The following is a 21,762-nucleotide window of genomic DNA, read 5'->3' as shown; positions in this document are numbered from 1 at the left end:
GCAAGAACCCATTCACTTTCCTCTTCTTGCTGTGCTGCCTTGTGTCCTCTGTAAAGTAGAAGAACAACTCCTGCTGGCACTGATTGTCAGAATAACTGTCTGATATCTCTAATATCTCCAGGCCTTGTATCTCAGGAAAAGAGCCAGCTTGCACTTTGTGGGTCTGCGTGGGGCAGATATTCTCTGCTCTTCCAGTGCATGCTGGTATGTCCATGCGGTGCGGAGCAGATGTCTCAGATCTGAAGCTGCTGCTTTTGCCTCCAGCAGTGGTGCAGCTGTTGTCAGCTCTTGGGTCTGCACCCTCTGCTTTGCTGTGTGCTTGTGGTCTTCTAACACTGTTTCAGTGAGCTACCTGCATCCTGAGAGACCAGCTACACAGGATTTGGGGCACACTGCTGTGCTCTGCTAGTTTTTTACTGAAAAAACCAAACCTTTCTCTTGAAAAGGCCATGCTTCAAAGCTACACTGCAGATATGCTGCTATGGGTATGTGCTGTCCCTACCATACTGGGGCATTGAATATCGCTAATGAAATAAGCCCTTTTTTTTTTTTTCATTTATTAAAGAACATGTTAGAAAGTCACAGTTTAGTACTCTGGGTGAGAATTTACCCTTCATTGAAATGGATTTATATGTCCACTCTCAGAAGGTTATTGTTTTACTGGGATTTATGGGCCATGCTTCGGTGTTAATTGTGGATTATTCTCCTCACTTTGCATTTCATCAGAAACAGGCTGTACTTTAGCTATCATATTATCCAGGCCTACATGCAGTATTCACACATCTGTGATTTAACCCACATCCGTGTATTTCATAGCATGAAGGAGACAATGAGTAGGATTCAGCTCTTGGATTAAGATGGGCTTGACAGTCAGTAGAGGGCTGGCCATTGCAGTCAATGGAGCCCAGAGAGTAAATCAGCAGACCAAATATAGGGATCTTCTTTAAGGTCAGTTTTCTACACTCAGTGAAGTGGATTGATTGATTAGGCAGGGAACTACTGGAGAGAGTCCAGCGGAGGGCTATGAAGATTAAGGGAATGGAGCACCTCTCTTATAAGGAAAGGCTGAGACACCTGGGTCTGTTTAGCCTGGAGAAGAGAAGACTGAGAGGGGATCTCATCAATGCTTATGAATATCTAAAGGGCGGGTCTCAAGAGGATGGAGCCAGACTCTTGTCAGTGGTGTCCGGAGACAGGACAAGGGGTAACGGGCACAAACTGGAACACAGAAAATTCCATCTCAACATGAGGAAAAACTTCTTTACTTTGAGGGTGATGGAGCACTGGAACAGGCTGCCCAGAGGTGCTTTGGAGTCTCCTTCTCTGGAGATTTTCAAAACCTGCCTGGATGTAGAATCAGAGAATCATAGAATGATCCTGTCCAGCCTGCTCTAGGTCAACCTGCTTTGTCAGGGGGGTTGGACTAGATGATCTCCAAATGTCCCTTCCAACCCTTACTTACCATTCTGTGATTCTGTGATTCTGTAACCTCTACTGATAATAGCAGAAGCTTGGACTCTGAGTGCACAGCCAGCCAGCCACACATAGATCTGCATTTGAGTGTCTTAATCTGAAAACTGAATCCCGTGTTTGTCCCTGCCAGAACTTCTGCCCAAGACCTTGCTTTTTCCTGACCAGGCTAACCTCCAGGTGGATTTACTGAAGCTGAGTTATTTTAGACAATAAAGGTCTGCTCCATCATCTCTAATTGTGGAAGGTGGTGGCCTATGATACTGCCCGATCAGCAGAGAGCAATGCACCTCCAAAACCCAGTTCAGATCTTTGGTGGCTGAATCATCCTCTGAAGAGATGTCTCCTCTGCTGTCTGTGCAGAGGGCATGGGGAACAGCTGTTTGAGGCCCCTCAGCACATTGCCAACAGATAGAAAATGAATGTGCACCACAGACCTTTTGGAAATGCGCCTGGCTGGTCAGCACACTCCAGGAGAAATAAGAGCATGAAACAGTTGAATTCAAAGGCTGTCTAACCGATTTGACTTCATAGTCCATTCTGCTATGAGTCACTCCTGGCAGGTCATTTCCACAGCCTTCCCAAGTGTTTTTGCTCCCGAGGAGAGCAAAATTCATCCTTATCATGGCTGGACCTCAACTTAATACCAGTTCAATGATGTTACTTAGCTAAAAACAAAGACAATTCTGTGAATTCAAGTAACAGGGCAAATCTCTGATGTCACTTCCTCTTCAGCTAGAATTCTAGGAATAAACTTCCCCCTCTTCCAAAAAAAAAAAAAAAAAAGTTAAAAATATTATTTGGGTTCAGATATGTTTAAAGTAATGCCAGTATTGGAATCTCACCTTTCTGCAAAATAAGGAAGCCATTTCCCCTGTCTGGCCCCAATGTACAGAGAGACAGTGAAAGCAGAATGTTTCCACAATCCAAATACAAAGCAGCAGTAATAGTTTTGTTGATGTGTGATTTCCTTTACTGGTTCCTTGAATGTTCTTTATGTGACCCTGATAAATTTGAGGTAAGCAATGTCTGTAACCTGCATGGTGCTTTGAGATCAGCTTGCCACCGGGGAGGGTTCTCTGAAGTTAGTGTTATCACTGGGGTACACATTTACCAAACCCTTATCCTGCAGGCTTGTCAAAATGTTAGGAAAGGTAAGAAGCACTTTCAAAAGGAGATGACTATTCTGGATATAGGACATATAGTGGGTATTTGAAGCACAGAAAGCAGTAAATTTGTTTCCCATATACTGTGTGCCAGAGGGAATTAGACGGTAAGAAAAAGTACTTGGAGAGATGGCTAGGATACTCTGAGAGACACCATTGTTTTCATAGTTTAGGAAAGCTCGTTCTTAGCTTCTGGAGAGCTTATCTACATCAACAGCTTTCTTTCCCTTTGAAAGAATTTGGAAATTGTTTTTCAGATGAGCAAAAAGCCATAGAATTGCAGAGACAGTCAGGACATGATAAAAAAACCCACGAAAGGTGGTCCTATTGAGAATAGGGAGAGCTAATTTCAGGCAGCACAAAGGAAAGGTGAAAGTAAATAGAAAAGAAAATGGAAAGTCTTGGCAAAAAAGGAGCTTCTATGCCCAGCAAGGAGGAGATGTTGGACATAAGCAGAAAATAAAGCTGTAGTCACTTCTGCATTGTACAGTTACGTATAATGGCCGTAGATATGATGCTTTACAGATACTTCAATGAAATGCTTTTCTTTAAAGAAGCTGTAGAGGCTGAAATATCAAATATTGCCAATACAGAAATTGAAATGCCTCTATCCTTGGTTCAGCCTGCATGTCTGCAATGTTAGTGAAATCCTAGCCCAAAGAAAGAACTGTTCACAAGATTCTTTTTTCCTCCATGCTTCTCAAGCCTCCGTCCTAGAAAAAAACTGCCCAAACAGTAGTCTTGCTGCATAAACACATTGTCCCCATGTCCTGGGAATGACATATCAATGGAGGAAAGGATGCTCACATGTAGGCATGCCAATATGACCATTTGTTCCTGTGACTGATGTTCTTCCCAAACATGACTTTACATTCAGGTTTGTTTTAGGCATAGGTGAGTGCTGTCAGATTGTACGTCTCAGTACTAGAGGATCTTGGAAACTGATGTAACAGCAAAGCTCCTCCTTGTTTAGATGACTTCATGAAGCAGGGCCAGGGCATGCTCGTGCTCTACACCATGAAGAACCCCTCCTTCCCAGAGTACGTCTTCAGCAGTGAGAGTGGCATCATGTGCCTGGACTTCCATAATGACCACCCCTACCTCATGGCAGTGGGCTTCTATGACGGCAATGTGGCCATCTACAACCTGAAGAAGGCAACATCCCAGCCCAGCTACAAGAGTAGTGCTAAGTCAGGAAAGCACACGGAGCCAGTGTGGCAGGTAAGGGTGCTTTTCCTTTCCTCTAACTGGGCTTTTAATTTGTCTGAGTTTGGGCACAGGAGGAAAAGTGCTGTATGGGGAAAGGTTTTGGTTTAATACATGCATTAGTGATTGATTATTAAGCTGTATTTCAAGCTAATTTTGAAATATGCAGAAAGGTGCTGTAATGGGAAAGGTGTGGGTTTAATACATGTGTTAGTGATTGATTATTGAGCTGTGTTTCAAGCTAATTTTGAAATATGCAGAAAAGCAAAGCAATTGCATGAATCCTTGGTCCTCAACAGAAACTAAAAATGTCAGCAAAAGTTTTCTATAAACAATTATTTCTCCTTAGTTTTCATTATTGTAAATTACTTCTCTTTGGGGAGGAACTAATCTCCTCTGTATATACCAGCATGCAATGCTATTTATGTTCCAAGTACAAAATCCCAGGGCAGCAAGCGATGAGCAGTGTGTAAAATGCATATATCAGCCCTAAAAGAGAGCTCTGTTAGTCACAATAAACCAAGGGGCAGCTGCCTGTGGAATTGGCTGCCACTGGGATTCAAGACACAGTACTTTGTAGTTGACCTTGAAGTATTCTAGTGAATTGTGATGTGCAGGTAATGCTCTTAAAGTAATGCCACTCTGGCACCTGTCACAAAGAGTCACCAGATGGATGATGTTGTGAAGGTCTTGGGTGACTGTGTTGCTACATCCAGCTGACTTTATAGTTATGTCTACAGTGTAATCTGAGTTAAGATTGGAGCAATGGAAGGCATATGCGCTTCTGACCTTGTTTATAGCAGTAAAAATGTGTCAGCACGTATTTCAACATGGTCTGTAGGAACCTGTTGAGGTGCAGGGGTCTGTATTTCGTTTGCTAGCCTGGGCTACAGATGTTGCTGTCATTAACTATTGCTGTCACTTGATTTGGGCTGCCTAATGCGGTCATACCTCTAGGCACACTGTCAATGTTCCTTGTACTTTTGGACATGCCATGCATGGATTGTCCCACAGCCATGGCTCCTTGTTATTGCAGCTTCCAATGAAAGTCCAAGAAATCAAGGGAACCTGACGGGACTGCAGATGAATGTGGAATATGCCAAGAGCAAGACTGGTGCTTGCTATAAACAGAGAGGTTATGCAAATGTAACATTTCAGAGAAGACCTGAATTTTATATTTGCTGCTTGTCTGTCCAAAGCTTTTCCTCTAGCAAACATTTTTAGCTCTTCTAACAGGTTAACGTGGTAGCCCAGACATGGGTTGTTATCATAATAAAATGTGTCGGGCACACATGCACACACACACACATGCAGAGAACTCCAAGCTTCTCCCATTGCCATTTAGGCTTCGAGTAAAAAAGCTGTTTTGTCAGGCTTTTTTAGTAAGCCCAATGTGCAGCTTTTCATTGCCTTGCTGTGGCATTCTACAGGAGGTCAACAGTTGTTACTGCACACTACAGATGCCAGGATCCCACATCATTTGTGCCCCAGGTGATATTGGGAAGGGCAGAGTATGCTTCAGGGTTATTATTAGTGGCCTCATCCCTACAGACCAGAAGCAAGTACGTTCAGCAGTAGAAGCACCCTGTATAGGGTTTTTAGAGGTAGGTTTATGTGTACCACTTGGCAGCAATGTGGCTCAGAGGTGAAAAAAGTCATTAGGCACTCTCCGGAGACAGCTCTGAAAAGGAGAGAAACTAATCCACGGGTATGGATAGACGTAGGCATGAGCAGAGTCTAGTTCCTTCTTGTTTGTTTCCAAAGGTTCAGTGCTGAGAATCATTATTCTTAGTTTTCTTTTGCAATAAAGTAAACTGTAGCTTTTGACTTGCTACAAAACTAGTAAGCAAAGGTAGTAAGAAGGTGATTGCACAGCAATCAGGAGAAGAGCTTGTACCTCTTTTGGAAAGGTCTGAACAGTAGGCATTTGTCAATATGAGCCAAAAGGTTTAGAAAAGTTTTTCTCTCCATTTGATAGGAGAAAAAGTGACATGAAGGAATATCTGTTAGGTTGAGATATTGGATTGTTATTCCCCATTCACCATTAAATGATTCTAGAAAGTGATGCCTTGTTTCTAATATTTACTTCAAAGATGCTCTATTCTCCCCTACCAACACCAAAACTAGTCTGATGGTCTTCGTCTAGACCACCCTGTGCAGTCCTCGCTTTTGTAGAGACTGCAAGCCCATGACTTTGAAGACCAATTAGAAAAATAACAAAGTTCTCCTGAGCAATTAGGAGCCTTTGTTCTGTGGACTGCCTGGCTCCTTCCTTTTGAAACAATGCAGCCCTTTCACAATGGAAGCAAAATGGGAAGTGAGTAAAGCAGGCTGACAGCTCTTTTCTTGTGCCATTTCATCTTCAGTGACTTAGTAATACCTCAGTAAGTTTGCATAAAACAAAACAGATGTAACACAGCCCATTATTAAAAGCAAAATAGACTAATATAAATTTTCTATTTCTGTTGCCTAAGAATCAGTTTATCTGCCTGATACTGCTCCCTGTATTTTCAAAGAGAATAGCAATGGCTTCTTATAGATTTGCTAATTGTCTTCCACATATTAAGTGCTACTATACTGTAAAAAATGTAAAATTCTGGATTGTTTTAAATTACACATTTCTAATTCCTTACTACGAATTAAGATCCAAAGCCAGAAAGGAATAAACATACATAGACATGTGAATGTATATGCATGCAGTACAATGTGGCTAATACACCACTGAAACCTTAGGTCTTACAAGAACATAGACCTAGAAATGGCCTCCCAGGTCAGTGAATTCAGGCCTCTGACTTTGGCTGCGAACACCAGCTTAAAAACAGTCAGCTCCTGGGACGCTGTGTCAAACCTGTCATGTTCTGCTGGGCAAAAGCCTATGTGTGATTAAGCTAAACCCCACTTTAATCAAAATAATGCTCCAAATAGTCAGCAAAATCCTCACACTCCCATCATCTCTAGCACTGAGTACTCCTAGAAAGCAAGTCCCTGGACAGAGTATCTGAGCCAATGGCTCAATCCAAGGGCTTGGCTCTGGATGTTAATGTGGGTGGCCAAAGTGGGACAACTTGACTACTCTTTGGCACCCAGAGCCCCTGAGAGCAGTCTCCTCTGGGGAGAAGAAGGGGCTTTCAACATTTGCTCCATTTGCCAGCCTTTGAGCTATCTTCTTACTTTCTCCTTTCTTTTTTAAAAAGATGATTATTAGGGTTTATTTACAGCTGAGAGGAGTGCTTTTTTTCTTACAGAATCACAGAATGGTAGGGTTGGAAGGGACCTTTGGAGATCATCTAGTCCAACCCCCTGCCAGAGCAGGGTCACCTAAAGCAGGCTGGACAGCAATGCGTCCAGGCGGGTTTTGAATATCTCCAGAGAAGGAGACTCCACCACCTCTCTGGGCAGCCTGTGCCAGGGCTCTGTCACCCTCAGAGTAAAGAGTTGTTCCTCATGTTGAGCTGGAACCTCCTGTGTTCCAGTTTGTGCCTGTTGCCCCTTGTCCTGTTGCTGGGCACCACTGAAAAAAGCCTGGCCCCATCCTCTTGACACCCGCCCTTTAGATATTGATAAGCATTGATGAGATCCCCTCTCAGTGTTCCCTTCTCCAGGCTAAACAGACCCAGGTCTCAGCCTTTCCTCATTAGAGAGGTGCTCCATTCCCTTGATCATCTTTGTAGCGCTCCACTGAACTCTCTCCAGCAGTTCCCTGTCTTTCTTTAAGTGAGGAGCCCAGAACTGGACACAGTACACCAGATGTGGCCTCACCAGGGCAGAGGAGAGGGGGAGGATGACCTCCCTCGACCTGCTGGCCATGCTCTTTTTAATGCACCCCAGGAGACCATTGGTCTTCTTGGCCACAAGGGCACATTGCTGGCTCATGGTCAACTTGCCCACCAGGACTTCCAGGTCCCTCTCTGCAGAGCTGCTCTCCAGCAGGTCAACCCCTAACCTGATGCATAGGGTTATTCCTCCCCAGATGCAGGACCCTGCACTTGCCCTTGTTGAATTTCATCAGGTTCCTTTGCCCAACTCTCCAGCCTGTCCAGGTCTCTCTGTATGGCAGCACAGCCTTCTGGTGTGTCAGCCACCCCTCCCAGTTTTGTGTCATCAGCAAACTTGCTGAGGGTATACTCTGTCCCCTCATCCAGGTTGTTGATTGTTGTGGTTTGGGCAAGACTGGCCATTGAGATGAATGACAGATGCTCTCCCTCACCTCTCACCGGCAAAAGCTACTTCGCAGCCTGTACTGGCACAGGCCACTCCACAGGTCATTGATGAATATGTTGAACAAGACTTTGTTACCTTTCATCACCGGGATATACTAAATATTTTAGGCTTGAAGTATTTGGAAGCTGGAGAGTTCAGAAACAGGCATTGGTAACTGAAACTGTCTGCCGTGTCAACATTTGTTTCTGCTGTTCAGTCTCCCTCCTAAAACACATCTTATTCAACAGATTTGTTTTCACTGTATGCTTCTAGTTCACTTTCACATCAAACAAAAAGGGCATTGTTTCTGCTTGTTGGTGGGACTAGTACAGAGCCAATACTGCTGCAGAGAAATAATTTTTTTGGAAAGATTTTTTTTTTTTACTTGCTCATCATCGGAATTACTGACTAAATTCCCATTGCAGAGTGTTGACCCTAAGATCTGCAAAGGTAACATTACTTTTGGCTGTGTTTAGAGCAAATCTCAGCTGTGGCAGGCTTGCCCACGTGCACAACGTGGTTTGGAATTGCTATGGAGAGATCACTAGTTAGAAAAGCAACTTGATTCATTGTAGATTTACTGAAGCTGATCTGGGCTCCCTGAGGAGCTGATACCATGGAGCTTCAGATGGCATCCTGAAAGAGTTATTTTCTGCTTTTTGTTCATGCATGGGAGGAGAAAGGGCTGGCCACTGCTTGATAATTCTTCACCCAATGCCATTCAGGTTAAATGTGATGCTTGTCATTAGGACAAAAAGGACAAGGCAGGACAATAATAATCTGCAAACTATTAGTTTGGCAGACTATATAGTCTGCCAAAGGAAATTAGAGGGAGTGTCAGCTAGCAGAATAATTTCCCACCAGAACTTGTGAAAGTCCCATTTCAAATGTAAACCAGATAAAACACACCTGAGACTTACTTGCTGGAGTCTGCCCCGTAATTGTGTGATCTGTTCTCCATCTCTACTTTCTGTGTTTTAATTTAAGTCCTTAAATAAGTCTACACTGAATCTTAGCAGTTCATGAAGCCACCCCAGACTCACTAAGGTCTTGTTTTGATGATGGAAGTAAATGAGTTCGGTTACACAATCTCTTTAAAGTCAGCATGACCTGCTGTTCTCCACCCCACTCAATGCTGCTGGGCACAGCTTCACAAAAAAAGGCCTCTCAAGAAAGCTGATTGTATTCACTGCACTTATGAGAAGAAAAAGCATTTGGTTCATAATCCACTGTCACACCAGCACATTGTTTCATTTCTGATGACGGGCAGTCTCCTAAATCTGTCATCTGCAGTCAGACAAACAGATTCTGCAGCTTGCCTTGCCTCTGAGATGTTACTGCTTCACATAATATTTTGTTCCTTTGGCTTCAGGCAAACATGGAGTTTGATGCAAAGGAAATAAAAGGAAAAGAAAAGACAGAAGGTTGCTATCAAGGTCAGAATAAAGATCAGCCATCTTAGAAAAGGCTCAACGCCCTTCCTGTTCCCTTCACTGCTAAGGAGCACAAAATTGGTGTTTGCTGGGGGTAGTTCAATGAAAAAAACTCATTCAACTCTGTTAGGATACTGTCAGGGGATAACTCTAGAGGAGAAACAGAAATCTGGAGGAGGAGAGCAACAGAGACCTGAAACCAAGGAAGCTGAACCAGAGATAGGATGAGGAACATCAAGATGTGAGCTGGCAAGTGGGAGAATGTAGCCTGAAGATGTAGTAGAGCGGAAATCTGATGGTGAGGATCATTTAGCACAAAACCTCTAGAGTAATGCAAGCAAACTGCATCTCTCATACTAGATCAGTGCAATCTAGTACAGAGGACTTCGTCTCCAGACCCGGCTTTCTGCTACTACTTTTTTCGTGCTACCAACCCTGCTTTGCCTACCTGTCTCAGTGCAAACTGGGCAAAAAGTCTAGTTAACCTCTGATGTCCCAGGAACAAAGGAGGCCCCTGTATTCTCACCAGAGAGACCACTTCAGACATTCAGTGCATGCACAGAAGTACAGGGGAGTGGGAGGAGCATCCATGGGCCAGCGAGGTGCATTTGGAGTCCACGGACCTCAGTCTGTCAGAAGCTTCCTTGGGGGAGCAGTTCTTAGCTGCAGTCCTGCTCCTTACACTGAACTCTGCGTTCAGTAACAGGCTGCTGCAGCGGCAGTTGTGCCGGTCTGTTGAGGACCTGTCATTGTAGCACCGTGAGGCATTTAGTGGCCAACAAACATCTGTCATGTGTTTGCTCCCTTGTCATCTGGAGAGAAGCGTGGGGAAGAAGGGCGGTGCTTGGGAAGGGCTGCCATATGCTTGCTGTAGAAAACAGGGTCAAGATCAGCAGCTTTCTGGTTGTCCTTAGTCTCTGGGAGAGCTCGCTGCAGAGTCACAGCCCTGCTGGAGGAAATCCTGTCTCTCACACCGTCAAGTTTCACCGTTTTTTGGGAGAGGCTCTGCTGAGCCACAGAAATTCATCCAGAAGCTTTGGGCTTATTTAAGCCTGGTGGAGGTGGCAGAAAGTGCAAGACATGGCTGTGGCAGAAATGCGGGATGAAATCTTTTACAGGGTGTTTGTACCTTGTTCAAAACCTCTTGGACGCTTTTTGGGCCACTTTAAGGTTAGGCAAGGTAAGTGCCCAAATGCTTCTTCCTAAGTATCTTTGACCATAATCAACAAAATCCCTGATCTTTTACCTTCGATGTATTTTTTGAGATGGTATCAGACGGTACCTTCTGGAGATTCGGTTTCTGTAGCAGGTTATTTTTAAACTGTGCCTTAGGTATGGATTCTTGTGGGTTAGAAATCTCTTGAAAAGCGTCCCTTGCAGATCATGTAACGTGTGTTTGAAAAGCAGCTTTTCCTGCTTTGATGCTGCTTTTCTCTCTGTACTTCATACAGATGCTGAACTTACTTTCTGCCTTCTGCTCTCACTGCTGCTTGCTAAATAGATTCTCCTCTAGTGCATTGTTCTTCTCACTCCTCTTCCTTTTACTTAAGATCCAAACCATCTTATGTTTGTTTCAGGTTGTTTATTTCTTTTCTGGTGTCTGCAAGCAAAGTATAAGTAATTTTCTTTGCCTGATAGTTGTACTGGTGCTCCACTGATTTCTGGAGAAAACTTCACTTATAAAATTTAAGAGTCCCTGAAGCCCTTGGGATGTTGGAAAATGTTACCCTGAGGTTTAAAAGGGCATAGAAGTTATAATGCATTTGTTTGGTTGCTTGGATCTTTGAATCCTGTTCTGCTGCTTTATAGCAGTCACAAAAGTTAACTAAATATTTAATAGGAATCAGGAAACTATGTTGGATGTCAAAGGAAAAATGTATTTCTTTGCTGGCCTATGAAATGTGAAAGTGTATGGACTGGATGGGTCTTAATGGCATTGATGTAGCCTGTGAAACAACGGAGTGCTTCTCTGAAGAGGATGAAACAGAGATGAGAGAGCAATAAGGGCAGAGCTAAAGGCAAGCTGGGCAGGGACAGTGCAAACAAGGTCGTACGGATATCTATGAAGCCGGGACTGGCCACAGCTCCCACCCTTCTCCCACCCCTGGTGGCATGGTGAGCTGCCCCAGCTCCGTGGGACCTCCAGCGCTGGGCAGGCCCCGAGGCCATCTCTCCCCATCCCTGCTGCAAGCCCGCTCAGTCCCGTGATGATGGGAACCTTCTGTCAGGCACATTGCAGATGCTGTCTCTGACTTAGCAGCATCAGACTGCTTGGAGATTTGGATGTGAGCCTGCCTGCCGTGTGTATTTGCTTTCCCCGCACACGGAGCAGGGAACTTCATATTTTGTCTGTAAATTGGAAATCTTGCTCAATGAGCACAGTCAGAATTGAAACCAAGAGCTGTGAATTCCACTTGGTTAAATGCCCCTGAGCTTTGCTGGCCTCTGGCACCCATCGCTCAGCTGCATGCTGCATCTGACACGGGAACACGGCCACTGATGGGACAAACAGGTGAGATTCTAATTCTCCTCAGCTGTTAACATACCAGCCTAATAAATACAGTGGGAAATGCTGTGAGGGGAATAAGCAAGCAGATTCCTGGTGACACACTGTACAAAGCAGAGCATCCGAATCCCAGCAGGAAGAAAACAAATCAAAAGTAGGGCCAGCCGTATCCAGTGCTATTTATAACTGAGCTCTGCTTCCTCTGGATAAATCCTAGTCCCTGAAGCTTGAGTGATGCACAAGCCCCAGTCCATGGACCTCCCATGGCCATGCTCTCTGCTCAGCTCGGTGCTGAGTCCCTCCCAGTATCACTGAATGTGCACTTTGGTAGGAGTGGTTTTTCTACCCCTTTTCTGCACTCCGAATTTGTGGATGGTGTGTGAGGGCTTTGATGCCATGGGCCTAATTCTGCTGATTTTGTGCCCTTGAGTTCATTGGTCCTCAAGAGACGGTACCCGGGGCTGTGAGTCTCAGGAAGATGCCACTGAGGGGGAGGGCACTTGATCTACCTGTGGGAGAGAAGGGATTTTCAGAAGAGGGGTGTTTATGGGGCTAAATATGACATGGGAGTTTATTTTACAGTGTGTCTTCATTGCTAGTGAACACATCTATCTCTTTTCCCTAGACTATCAGGAAGCTTTCAAGGACTTTGGAGGAGAAAACCCCAGGAAGGCTTGTAGAAAAGCTTGCAAGTAGCCATATGCTGCTAGAATGAGAGAAGGCACTTGTTAATTTTGTAGATGGGAAATTCCTGCTATTGCCTGGAGCAGAAGCAACAATCTTCCACCGCATAAGCCTGGTATTTGCTGGTACCCATGAATAAAGCCATCAGCCAGGTGATTGGTGGTCTGCGGTCAGGGGCTGCTCCAGGTGCACCCAGGCATTGCTGTGTTGTGTCTTCTGTTCCAGGGTGTTTTGAGATGGTTTTGGTTGTCATAGCAGTAAGCTGAAGAATTCTTCCTCCTGCATCCTTTCTTGGTGAGACATGGTCCTACTAAGTTGGTTGCCTTGCATGCTGCCTAACTTCCTTGGTAGATGAAGCAGATGCTTTAATTTCAGTACCTATCTGCTGTTACCAAGACTGTCAGCCACCCTGACCCTCCTAACCAGCATGCTTATTATTAGGAAATCTATGTTACACAAAAAGACAGCAGGTAAAATCAGGAGACAACTGAGTAAATCTGAACTTCTGCTTCAGATAGGATGGCAGAAAGTACCTTAGGTCAGAGTTGCTCATTAAAGATGAGAGGTGAAGGAAGCCCAAACTGACTGGAAGGCATTGGGATCTTTGAACATTTTGACATTCATCAACTGTCTAAACCATTTCGTCTCTAATGCAAACAATACAGCTAAGTATTTAAATATTACTGCCTCACGTTTAGGAAGAGTTAGTCCTTGCAGACCTTATCTCTTTAATGGCTTTTGTCATGGGGACAAGTTTACTTCCTAAGTACATTGAGCTGATCCACTCTGTCTTGTTGCATGATTTTACAGTAAAACCTCAACAAATTTTTCCACAAAGGACAGAATAGCACTGAGAAACCTCCTTTGCTTAGCAGCTCCCTTATCTGCAGATTACTGTCATAACTGAAACATTTGCATTTAAAAGAAAACCCAGATTTTAAGATAGGAACACTTTTCAATGAATTGATTTTTAAGTTTTTATATATATATGTAAATCAAAGTAATTTTTATTTATATCTCTCCATCAGCTTTTACTCCCACTCAAAAGACTTGTCTGCTATACAAAGCAGTCTCATCTATTGCAGTGAAGGAAGCAGTCACAGTGTGTTGAACGTGACATGCAGTAAACTTGTGAGAGGTGGGACTGAATTTAAAATCAGACTGAACCTTCATTTCTGGAACTGGGGAACTGTACGTGAACCACAGAAATGAGAACCGCCAAAGGCCTTGAGAATGTCCTCTTCTTCCCATCATGCCATCAAAGATGTTTTGATATCATTCCTGAAATGCTTTCTTCAAAATGACCTTGAGCCATCTATCTGTCTTCACCAGTACTGACAGACTGGAGTCATTACCCGCTATGTCTTACACAGTACACGCCTCTTGATGCTTGTGAAAATGTTCTCTGTAATTCCCCCACCCTTCCAGCAGTATCACTATGCTGATTCCTGCACCAGCCTCTGATCCTTTTTTGCACTACTGTCGCTTAGTCAGAAATTCCCTAATTTCGACATGTTTATGTTTTTTTTCTTCCTGTCTGTGTCCCTCTGCACTTGTCTGTATCACATTGACAAGATAACTTTGAATCCTGATCCTAACAGAGTCCTCTGTCTCTAAACCATGCCATCTGCAAATATTCTGTGTACTTTGCAATCCACTATGCAATTTACTAATGAAAATATTGAATAGAACTGGGCCCAGGACAGTCCCTTGTGGGAACCACCTAGAGATGTTCTCCCAAGTGGTTAGGAAATCACTGATTATAACTCTTGAAAATTCATTTTCAGTCACTCATCCACTTCATAGTAATTCTGTCTAGACCTTCTTTTCTCAGCTTGCTTCTGAAAACATCACAGGGAGTATACCAAAAGCCTTATAAAATTAAAGGCAAATCAAATCTACCCTTGCCTGTACTCCTTTAGACCCGTTACCCTGCCAAGGAAGGAAATAAATTCTGTTTGACGAGATCTTTCCTTGACAAGCCCCTATTCACTGTTCCTTATCATCTTATCCTGTGCATACCTATGGTTGACTTAGTACTTTGTTCCAGCTCTCAAGTTCAGTGTCAGGCTGACAGGTCCACAGTCCTTTAACCTATCCTTCAAGACAAGTTTTGGTTTGGATTTTCTGGGGGCATTTTTGCCCTGTTCCTATCCTCCAGGACCTCTCCTGCCTTCTAGTTTTCATAGATAATTGCTAATGATTCAGAGATTCCTTCAGCTGCTCCCTTAAGCACCGTAGGCTGAATTTCATCAGGCCTTGCAGGGTTGGATGTATCTGTCTTCTGTCAGCATTCTGACCTGTGGTCCTTAATTTTGTTAAATGTCTAGTTAAGATTTATCTTTCTATATAGCACTGAAAGAAAGAAGGCCTTAATACTTGGGCTTTACCTGTGGTTCGTCATGGGTCCTGTCTTTCTCTTTGTAAACAATAAATAGGGTCTACGAGGCAGAAGTTCAGATGAACCTTTCTGGGATATCTGATTTTGGCTCCACGCAGACACTGGCCTCCTGGACCAAAAAGTCACTTTACTGTCAAAAGAGACAGAGTCTCCAACTTCTTCTCCATTTAAGTGTCTCAGGCAGTGGCAGAAAGGTATTAGTGTGCCCCAACTCATGAGGGTTGCTTCTCTCCATGTTTCTGGATGTGCAAAGACTCTTGAGTCCAACAGTGGTAGCCCAGCTCGCCCCATATGGCAGACCAGATTCTTCCTCTCTGGGGCAGCTGCCCTGCTTTAGTTGTGGCTGGATTCATCCATTCACTGTGCTTTTACCAGCACTGTTTCTAGAGTTCAGGATGTGGATGGGGAAAGGGACTAGGCTTTCACAGCAGGGCTTCTGAGAACAAAATCAAGGACTAATGTCTTCTATGACAATGTTGACCAAAACTCTTTATCTTTTTGGAGATCTTTTGTTCTTGGTAGACATTCCACAGCAAAAATGCTGTCTGCCTCCCAGTGTAATAGACAGGAATGATAAAGCCCTGATACAAACTAGCAATCTCTTTTTCTGAGCACGCACCATGGAGCAGGAGCCCTTTATGCTGTACCCTGCCATTCTGGCTTCAAGATGAGCATGCTGGTCACCCCATGGTTCTGGTCCCCCTCAATAAGGGACCAACTGGGGTTTACCATGGCTCCTCCCTGCCTGCCTGCCCAGGTTTACCTTTGGCAGGAAGCCCAGACCCATACGCAGCCAGGGCACAGCCAAATCTTCTCCTGACAAGTGGTATCACATGGCCAAAGTGCAATCAGGACCCAGGAGCTCCTTCTCCCTCAAGTATAGACTTAGCCAAAGAGGCTAACTGGGCTGCTTTGACTGCTTTGATCTAAATCTTGGAGTAAGCAGTCTGCACTTAGTTATCACAGCTGTTTAAAATCTTCATTATTGCCTCGAGTCAAAGTGGGTCACCTGGATTTAGCTAACTCTTTGCCTTTATCCTAACTAACCATGGTGAGAAGTGAACCTTTCTGTCTTTCTTCTTCCGACCTCCACATAGGAAAACTTGCACTGCTGTCCAAGTTAGTACTGGGGAGTCCAGATGCTGCCCTGCTCCTCACTTCTAAAATTTGGTCTGCCTGTCTCTTGCTACATAAAGACTGATGCTGGAGTTATTTTGTATGTGAGTGAAGTAGCCTGTGCTTTCTAGGTGACTGAGTGAATAATTTTTGGAGGTCTCTTGTGACTGATTGCAGGACAGCAGCACTGCTTTTTGCAGGTACGTGCAAAAAAAGTGAAGCTATGTGCTTGGCCTTGGCTTCACTTCTCGTGACAAGGCCCACTTATGGTACTAGGCTGGGGTGGATGATAAGCAGCAAATGAAAAATAGCTAGCAATACCCTCAGTGGACATTTGGGGACTTTGTTGTAGAAGCACTACTTTGCCTCAGCAGCAAGGAGGGACAAACTATTTGCTCCAGCAAAACAGAAAGTCAGCGGACTCAGGACGAGCTGACTGTCATAGGAGACTTTCACTGCAGCAGATTCCTTGGGCAAACAGCAGAGGCAAGTGACACAGAGAGGGGAATAAACAAAAAAATGGCAATTTGTCATTGACAGGAGGAGAATGTGAAAGATTTCCACCCCGCTGGTAATGACTTGATGTTTCCAGGTACCAGTCTGCTGAAAGTTGATGGCAGGAACCAACAAGAAACACATTTGGAGGTGACAGAGGGAAGAAATGATAACTGTTTCTTAGATCAAATCAGAGACTGCTGTAGGGGAGTCCAGGAGAATATTCGCACCAGCGCACAGGCGAGATCAGCCTGGCTCCAGAAGATTCATGCAGAGATGCCGTTTGAAAAGCAAAAGCTCAGCTTGAATTGAAATTGGCCAGAGATGTCAAAAACTACAAAAAAGTGTTCATCAGGTACATAAAACCCAAGCAGAAACAGAAGGACATTATTGGCCTGCTCTTAAACAGGAGAGGTGAATTAATGCTGGAATTATTGGCTAATTAACCAATAATGCTGAAAAGGTGGAGGTTCTCAACACTTTCTTCAACTCTGTCTTTACCAGCGCTGTTGGGCCAGGCTGATGCAAACACAGACCCACCGTCAGTGAAGGAAGAGTTGGTATGTGAACTATTACAGGAGCTTGACTCCCACAATTCGATGCGCTGCGTTGTTATCTACCTGAGGGTGTTAAGAGGGCTGGCTGATGTCATTGCGAGGCTACTCTCCATAATCTTTGAGAAGTTGTGGAGATCGGGGGACATCCCAGAAAACTGGAAGAAGGCACATGTCACCCCCATCTACAAGAAGGGCTTAAAGGAGGATCGAGGAAATTACAGGCCCATCAGTCTTATTCAGTCCCTGGGAAAGTTATGGATGAAATCCTCCCGGGGGCTATCGCAAGTCAAATGAAGCATGTGATTGGGAAAAACCAGCATGGATTCACCAACGGCAAATCATGCTTAACAAACCTGATTGCCTTCTATGACAAAGTAGCCTGCTCGGTTGATGTGGGGCGAGCAGTGGACATCGTCTACCTGGATTTCTCCAAGGCTTTTGATACAGTTTCCTATAGCCTCCTCCTAGAGAAACTGGTGCATTACAGTCTGGACGAGTGGTCTGTGCGGTGGGTGGGGAACGGTCTGACAGGCCGCACACAGAGGGTTCAAACTGCCAATGTGTCACAAGTGGGGTCCCCCAGGGATCGACCTGACAGAGAGACATGCAGCTGTCCAGGCGACGGGCTGCATGGAATGTCTGTCACTCTGGCAGGAGGACAGCAAAGACAGTACCTGCGTGCGCTGTGACCAGGTAAATGATCTGCTCAGCCTGGTGGCTCAGCTTAAGGAGGAAGTGGAAAAGCTGAGGACCATTTGGGAGTGTGAAAGGGAGATTGATCGGTGGAGCCACACCCTGCCATCCTTAGGGAAAAAGCAGCAGGAGGAGGCTCCATGAGAGGTAGAGTATCCCCTGCCCTCTTGTCACCAGGCAGAAGGAGGGGAACCAGGAGAGGATGGGGGCAATGGAAGCAGGTACCTGCTCGGGGCAGCAGGAGAGCCCCCGCCAGACCCCCCATGCCCCCCCAGGTGCCCGTACAGAACAGATATGGGCCTCAGGAGATAGATGATGAGGGAATTAAGGATGCTGATAAAGCCCCATTCAGGGAGTTGCCAAAGCAGCCAGCTCCGCGTATTAAGACTGCTTCTGTGAAGAGCAGGAGGAGGGCCATAGTCATAGGGGGGTCCATTCTGGGGGGAACTGAGTGTCCCAAATGCAGGCTGGACCCTTCCCACAGGGAGCTCTGCTGCCTCCTTGGGGCCCGTGTTAGGGATATAGCCAGGAAGGTTCCTGGCCTGTTACGGCCCTCAGATTATTACCCTCTTTTGATCTTACAGGCAGACAGTGAGGAGCTGGAGAGTAGAAGTCTGAGGGCAAAGAAGAAAGATTTCAGGGCCTTGAGACGGCTTGTCAAGGGTTTGGGAGCACAAATTATGTTCTCCTCTGCCCTTCCAGTTTTGGGGACTGACGAATGGGTAAACGAGAAAATCAGACAGATCAACACCTGGCTCCAAAACTGGTGTTACGAGCAGGGCTTTGGGTTCAGTGATCATAGTTTGATCTGCAGGACACCGGGCCTGCTCACTAAGAATGGGAAAACCCTATCCCAAAAGGGGAAACTGGTACTAGGCCAAGAGTTAGCAAGGGTCATGGACAGGGCTTTAAACTAGAATCGAAGGGGGAAGGAGATAAAACCAGGCCCACTAGTAATGAGCCTAGGGATAAAGGACCAAGGATGGGGGTGAAATCGGTAGCCCAGCTCAGGTGCATCTACACGAATGCACATAGCAGGGGCAACAAACGGGATGAGCTGGAAGCCATTTTGCAGCAGGACAGCTACAATGTAGTCACCATCATGGAAACGTGGTGGGATGACTGTCATGACTGGAATGCTGCGATGGATGGCTATAAGCTCTTCAGAAGGGATAGGCAAGGAAGGAGAGGTGGGGGTGTGGCTCTGTACATTAGGGAATGTTTTGATTGTATAGAGCTAGATTCCAGTGATGATAAAGTCGAGTGTTTATGGGTAAGGATGAAGGGGAAGGCAAATAAGGGAGATCTTGTGCTGGGAGTATGCTACAGACCACCCGACCAGGATGAGGAGACAGATGAAGTATTCTGTAAGCGGCTGGCTGAAGTCTCACAATCGCCAGCCCTTGTTGTGGTTGGGGACTTCAACTTGCCGGGTATCTGCTGGAAATACAACACATCAGAGAGCAGGCAGGCTAGGAGGTTCCTCGTGTGCATGGAAGATAACTTCCTGACACAACTGGTAGGTGAGCCCACCAGGGGAGGTGCCTCGCTAGACCTACTGTTCACAAACAGAGAAGGACTAGTGGGAGATGTGGTGGTCGGAGGTCGTCTTGGGTTTAGTGATCATGAAATGGTCAAGTTCTCAATTCATAGCGATAAAAGCAGGGAGGTTAGCAAAACCTCCACCTTGGACTTCCGGAGGGCAGACTTTAGCCTGTTCAGAACACTGGTTGAGAGAGTCCCTTGGGAGATAGTCCTGAAGGGCAAAGGGGTCCAGGAAGGCTGGACGCTCTTCAAGAAGGAAATCTTAAAGGCCCAGGAGCAGGCTGTCCCCACGTGTCGCAAGTTTAAAGGGCAGGGAAAATGGCCAGTCTGGATGAACAAGGAACTTCTGATGGGACTTAGGAATAAAAGGAGGGTTTATCACCTTTGGAAGAAGGGACAGGCAACTCAGGAGGAGTACAGAGATCTCATTAGGTTCTACAGAGAGAAAACTAGGAAGGCAAAAGCCCAGCTGGAGCTCAACTTGGCCACTAACATAAAGGACAACAAAAAAAGTTTTTATAAATACATCCACAAAAAGAGACCCACGGAGAATCTCCATCCCTTACTGGATGGGGGGCAGGGGGGAGTTGCAACCAAGGACGAGAAGGCTGAGATACTTAATGCCTTCTTTGCCTCTGTCTTCAACAGTCAGACCAGCTATCCCCAGGGTGTTCAGCCTCCTGAGCTGGAAGACAAGGATGGAGAGCAGAACAATCCACCCATAATCCAGGAGGAAGTAGTCAATGATCTGCTTCTGCACCTAGATGCACATAAGTCTATGGGGCCGGATGGGATTCACCCAAGAGTACTCAGGGAGCTGGCGGGAGAGCTCACCAAGCCTCTCTCCCCCATTTATCAACAGTCTTGGTCAACACGGGAGGTACCAGATGACTGGAGGGTGGCTAATGTGATGCCCATCTACAAGAAGGGTCGGAAAGAGGATACAGGGAACTACAGGCCTGTCAGCCTGACCTCGGTACCAGGAAAGATCACGGACAGGATTATCTTGAGTGAGCTCTCATGGCAAGTGCAGGGCAGCCAAGGGATCAGGGCCAGCCAGCATGGGTTTAGGAAAGGGAGGTCCTGCTTAACCAACCTGATCTCTTTCTATGACCACGTGACCCGCCTTCTGGATGTGGGGAAGGCTGTGGACGTTGTCTATCTGGACTTTGGTAAGGCCTTTGACACTGTCCCCCCACAGCATTCTCCTGGAGAAGCTGGTGAATCATGGCGTAGACAAGTGTACTCTTCGCTGGGTAAAAAACTGTCTGGATGGCCGTGCCCAGAGAGTTGTGATTAATGGGGTGAAATCCTCTTGGTGGCCGGTCACCAGTGGTGTCCCTCGGGGCTCAGTTTTTGGGCCAGTTTTGTTTAATACCTTTATCAATGATTTGGATGAGGGGATTGAGTGCACCCTCAGTAAGTTTGCAGATGACACCAAACTCGGCGGGAGTGTTGATCTGCTTGAGGGTAGGAAGACTCTACGGAGGGACCTGGACAGGCTGGATCGATGGGACAAGGCCAGTGGTGTGAGGTTTAATAAGGCCAAGTGCTGGGTCCTGCATTTTGGTCACAACAACCCCGGGCAACGCTACAGGCTTGGGGCTGAGTGGCTGGAAAGCTGCCCAGCAGAAAGGAACCTGGGAGTGCTCGTGGACGGACAGCTTAACATGAGCCAGCAGGTGGCCAAGAAGGCCAACAGCATCCTGGCTTGTATCAGGAATAGCGTGGCCAGCAGGAGTAGGGAAGTGATCGTGCCTCTGTACTCGGCACTGGTGAGGCCTCACCTTGAGTACTGTGTTCAGTTCTGGGCCCCCCTGTACAAGAGGGACATTGAAGTGCTGGAGCGTGTCCAGAGGAGAGCTACCAGGCTGGTGAGGGGTCTGTAGACCAAGTCATATGAGGAGAGGCTGAGGGAGCTGGCCATGTTTAGTTTGGAGAAGAGGAGGCTGAGGGGAGACCTCATTGCCCTCTACAACTACCTGAAAGGAGGCTGTAGAGAGGTGGGTGTTGGCCTCTTCTCCCAAGGGAATAACGACAGGACCAGAGGAAATGGTCTGAAGCTGCGGCAGGGGAGGTTTAGATTAGATATTAGGAAGAATTACTTTACTGAAAGAGTGGTCAGGCACTGGAACAGCCTGCCCAGGGAGGTGGTGGAGTCACCATCCCTGGAGGTATTTAAGAAACATGTAGATTTGGCACTTCAGGGCATGCTCTGGTGGCAGAGATTGTAGGGGGGTTTTTTGTGTGTGTATGGTTGGACTCGATGATCTCAAAGGTCCCTTCCAAT

General features: G+C 45.8%; 1 protein-coding gene across 1 annotated transcript in view; it reads left to right on the top strand.

The window, feature by feature from the left end:
* Window positions 1-21,762, top strand: part of DNAI1 (dynein axonemal intermediate chain 1) — a 161,732-nt gene that overhangs the window by 70,307 nt on the left and 69,663 nt on the right. Inside the window, exon 14 of the mRNA XM_063320830.1 lies at window positions 3,610-3,857. Coding sequence (XP_063176900.1) covers window positions 3,610-3,857 — 248 coding nt within the window. The remainder of the gene's footprint in view (window positions 1-3,609; window positions 3,858-21,762) is intronic.

The sequence above is a fragment of the Chroicocephalus ridibundus genome, chromosome Z, assembly GCF_963924245.1.
Source record: "Chroicocephalus ridibundus chromosome Z, bChrRid1.1, whole genome shotgun sequence".
Taxonomy (NCBI): Eukaryota; Metazoa; Chordata; class Aves; order Charadriiformes; family Laridae; genus Chroicocephalus; species Chroicocephalus ridibundus.
Note: the sequence above shows the minus strand (reverse complement) of the source record. Positions and strands in the feature narration are given on the sequence as shown.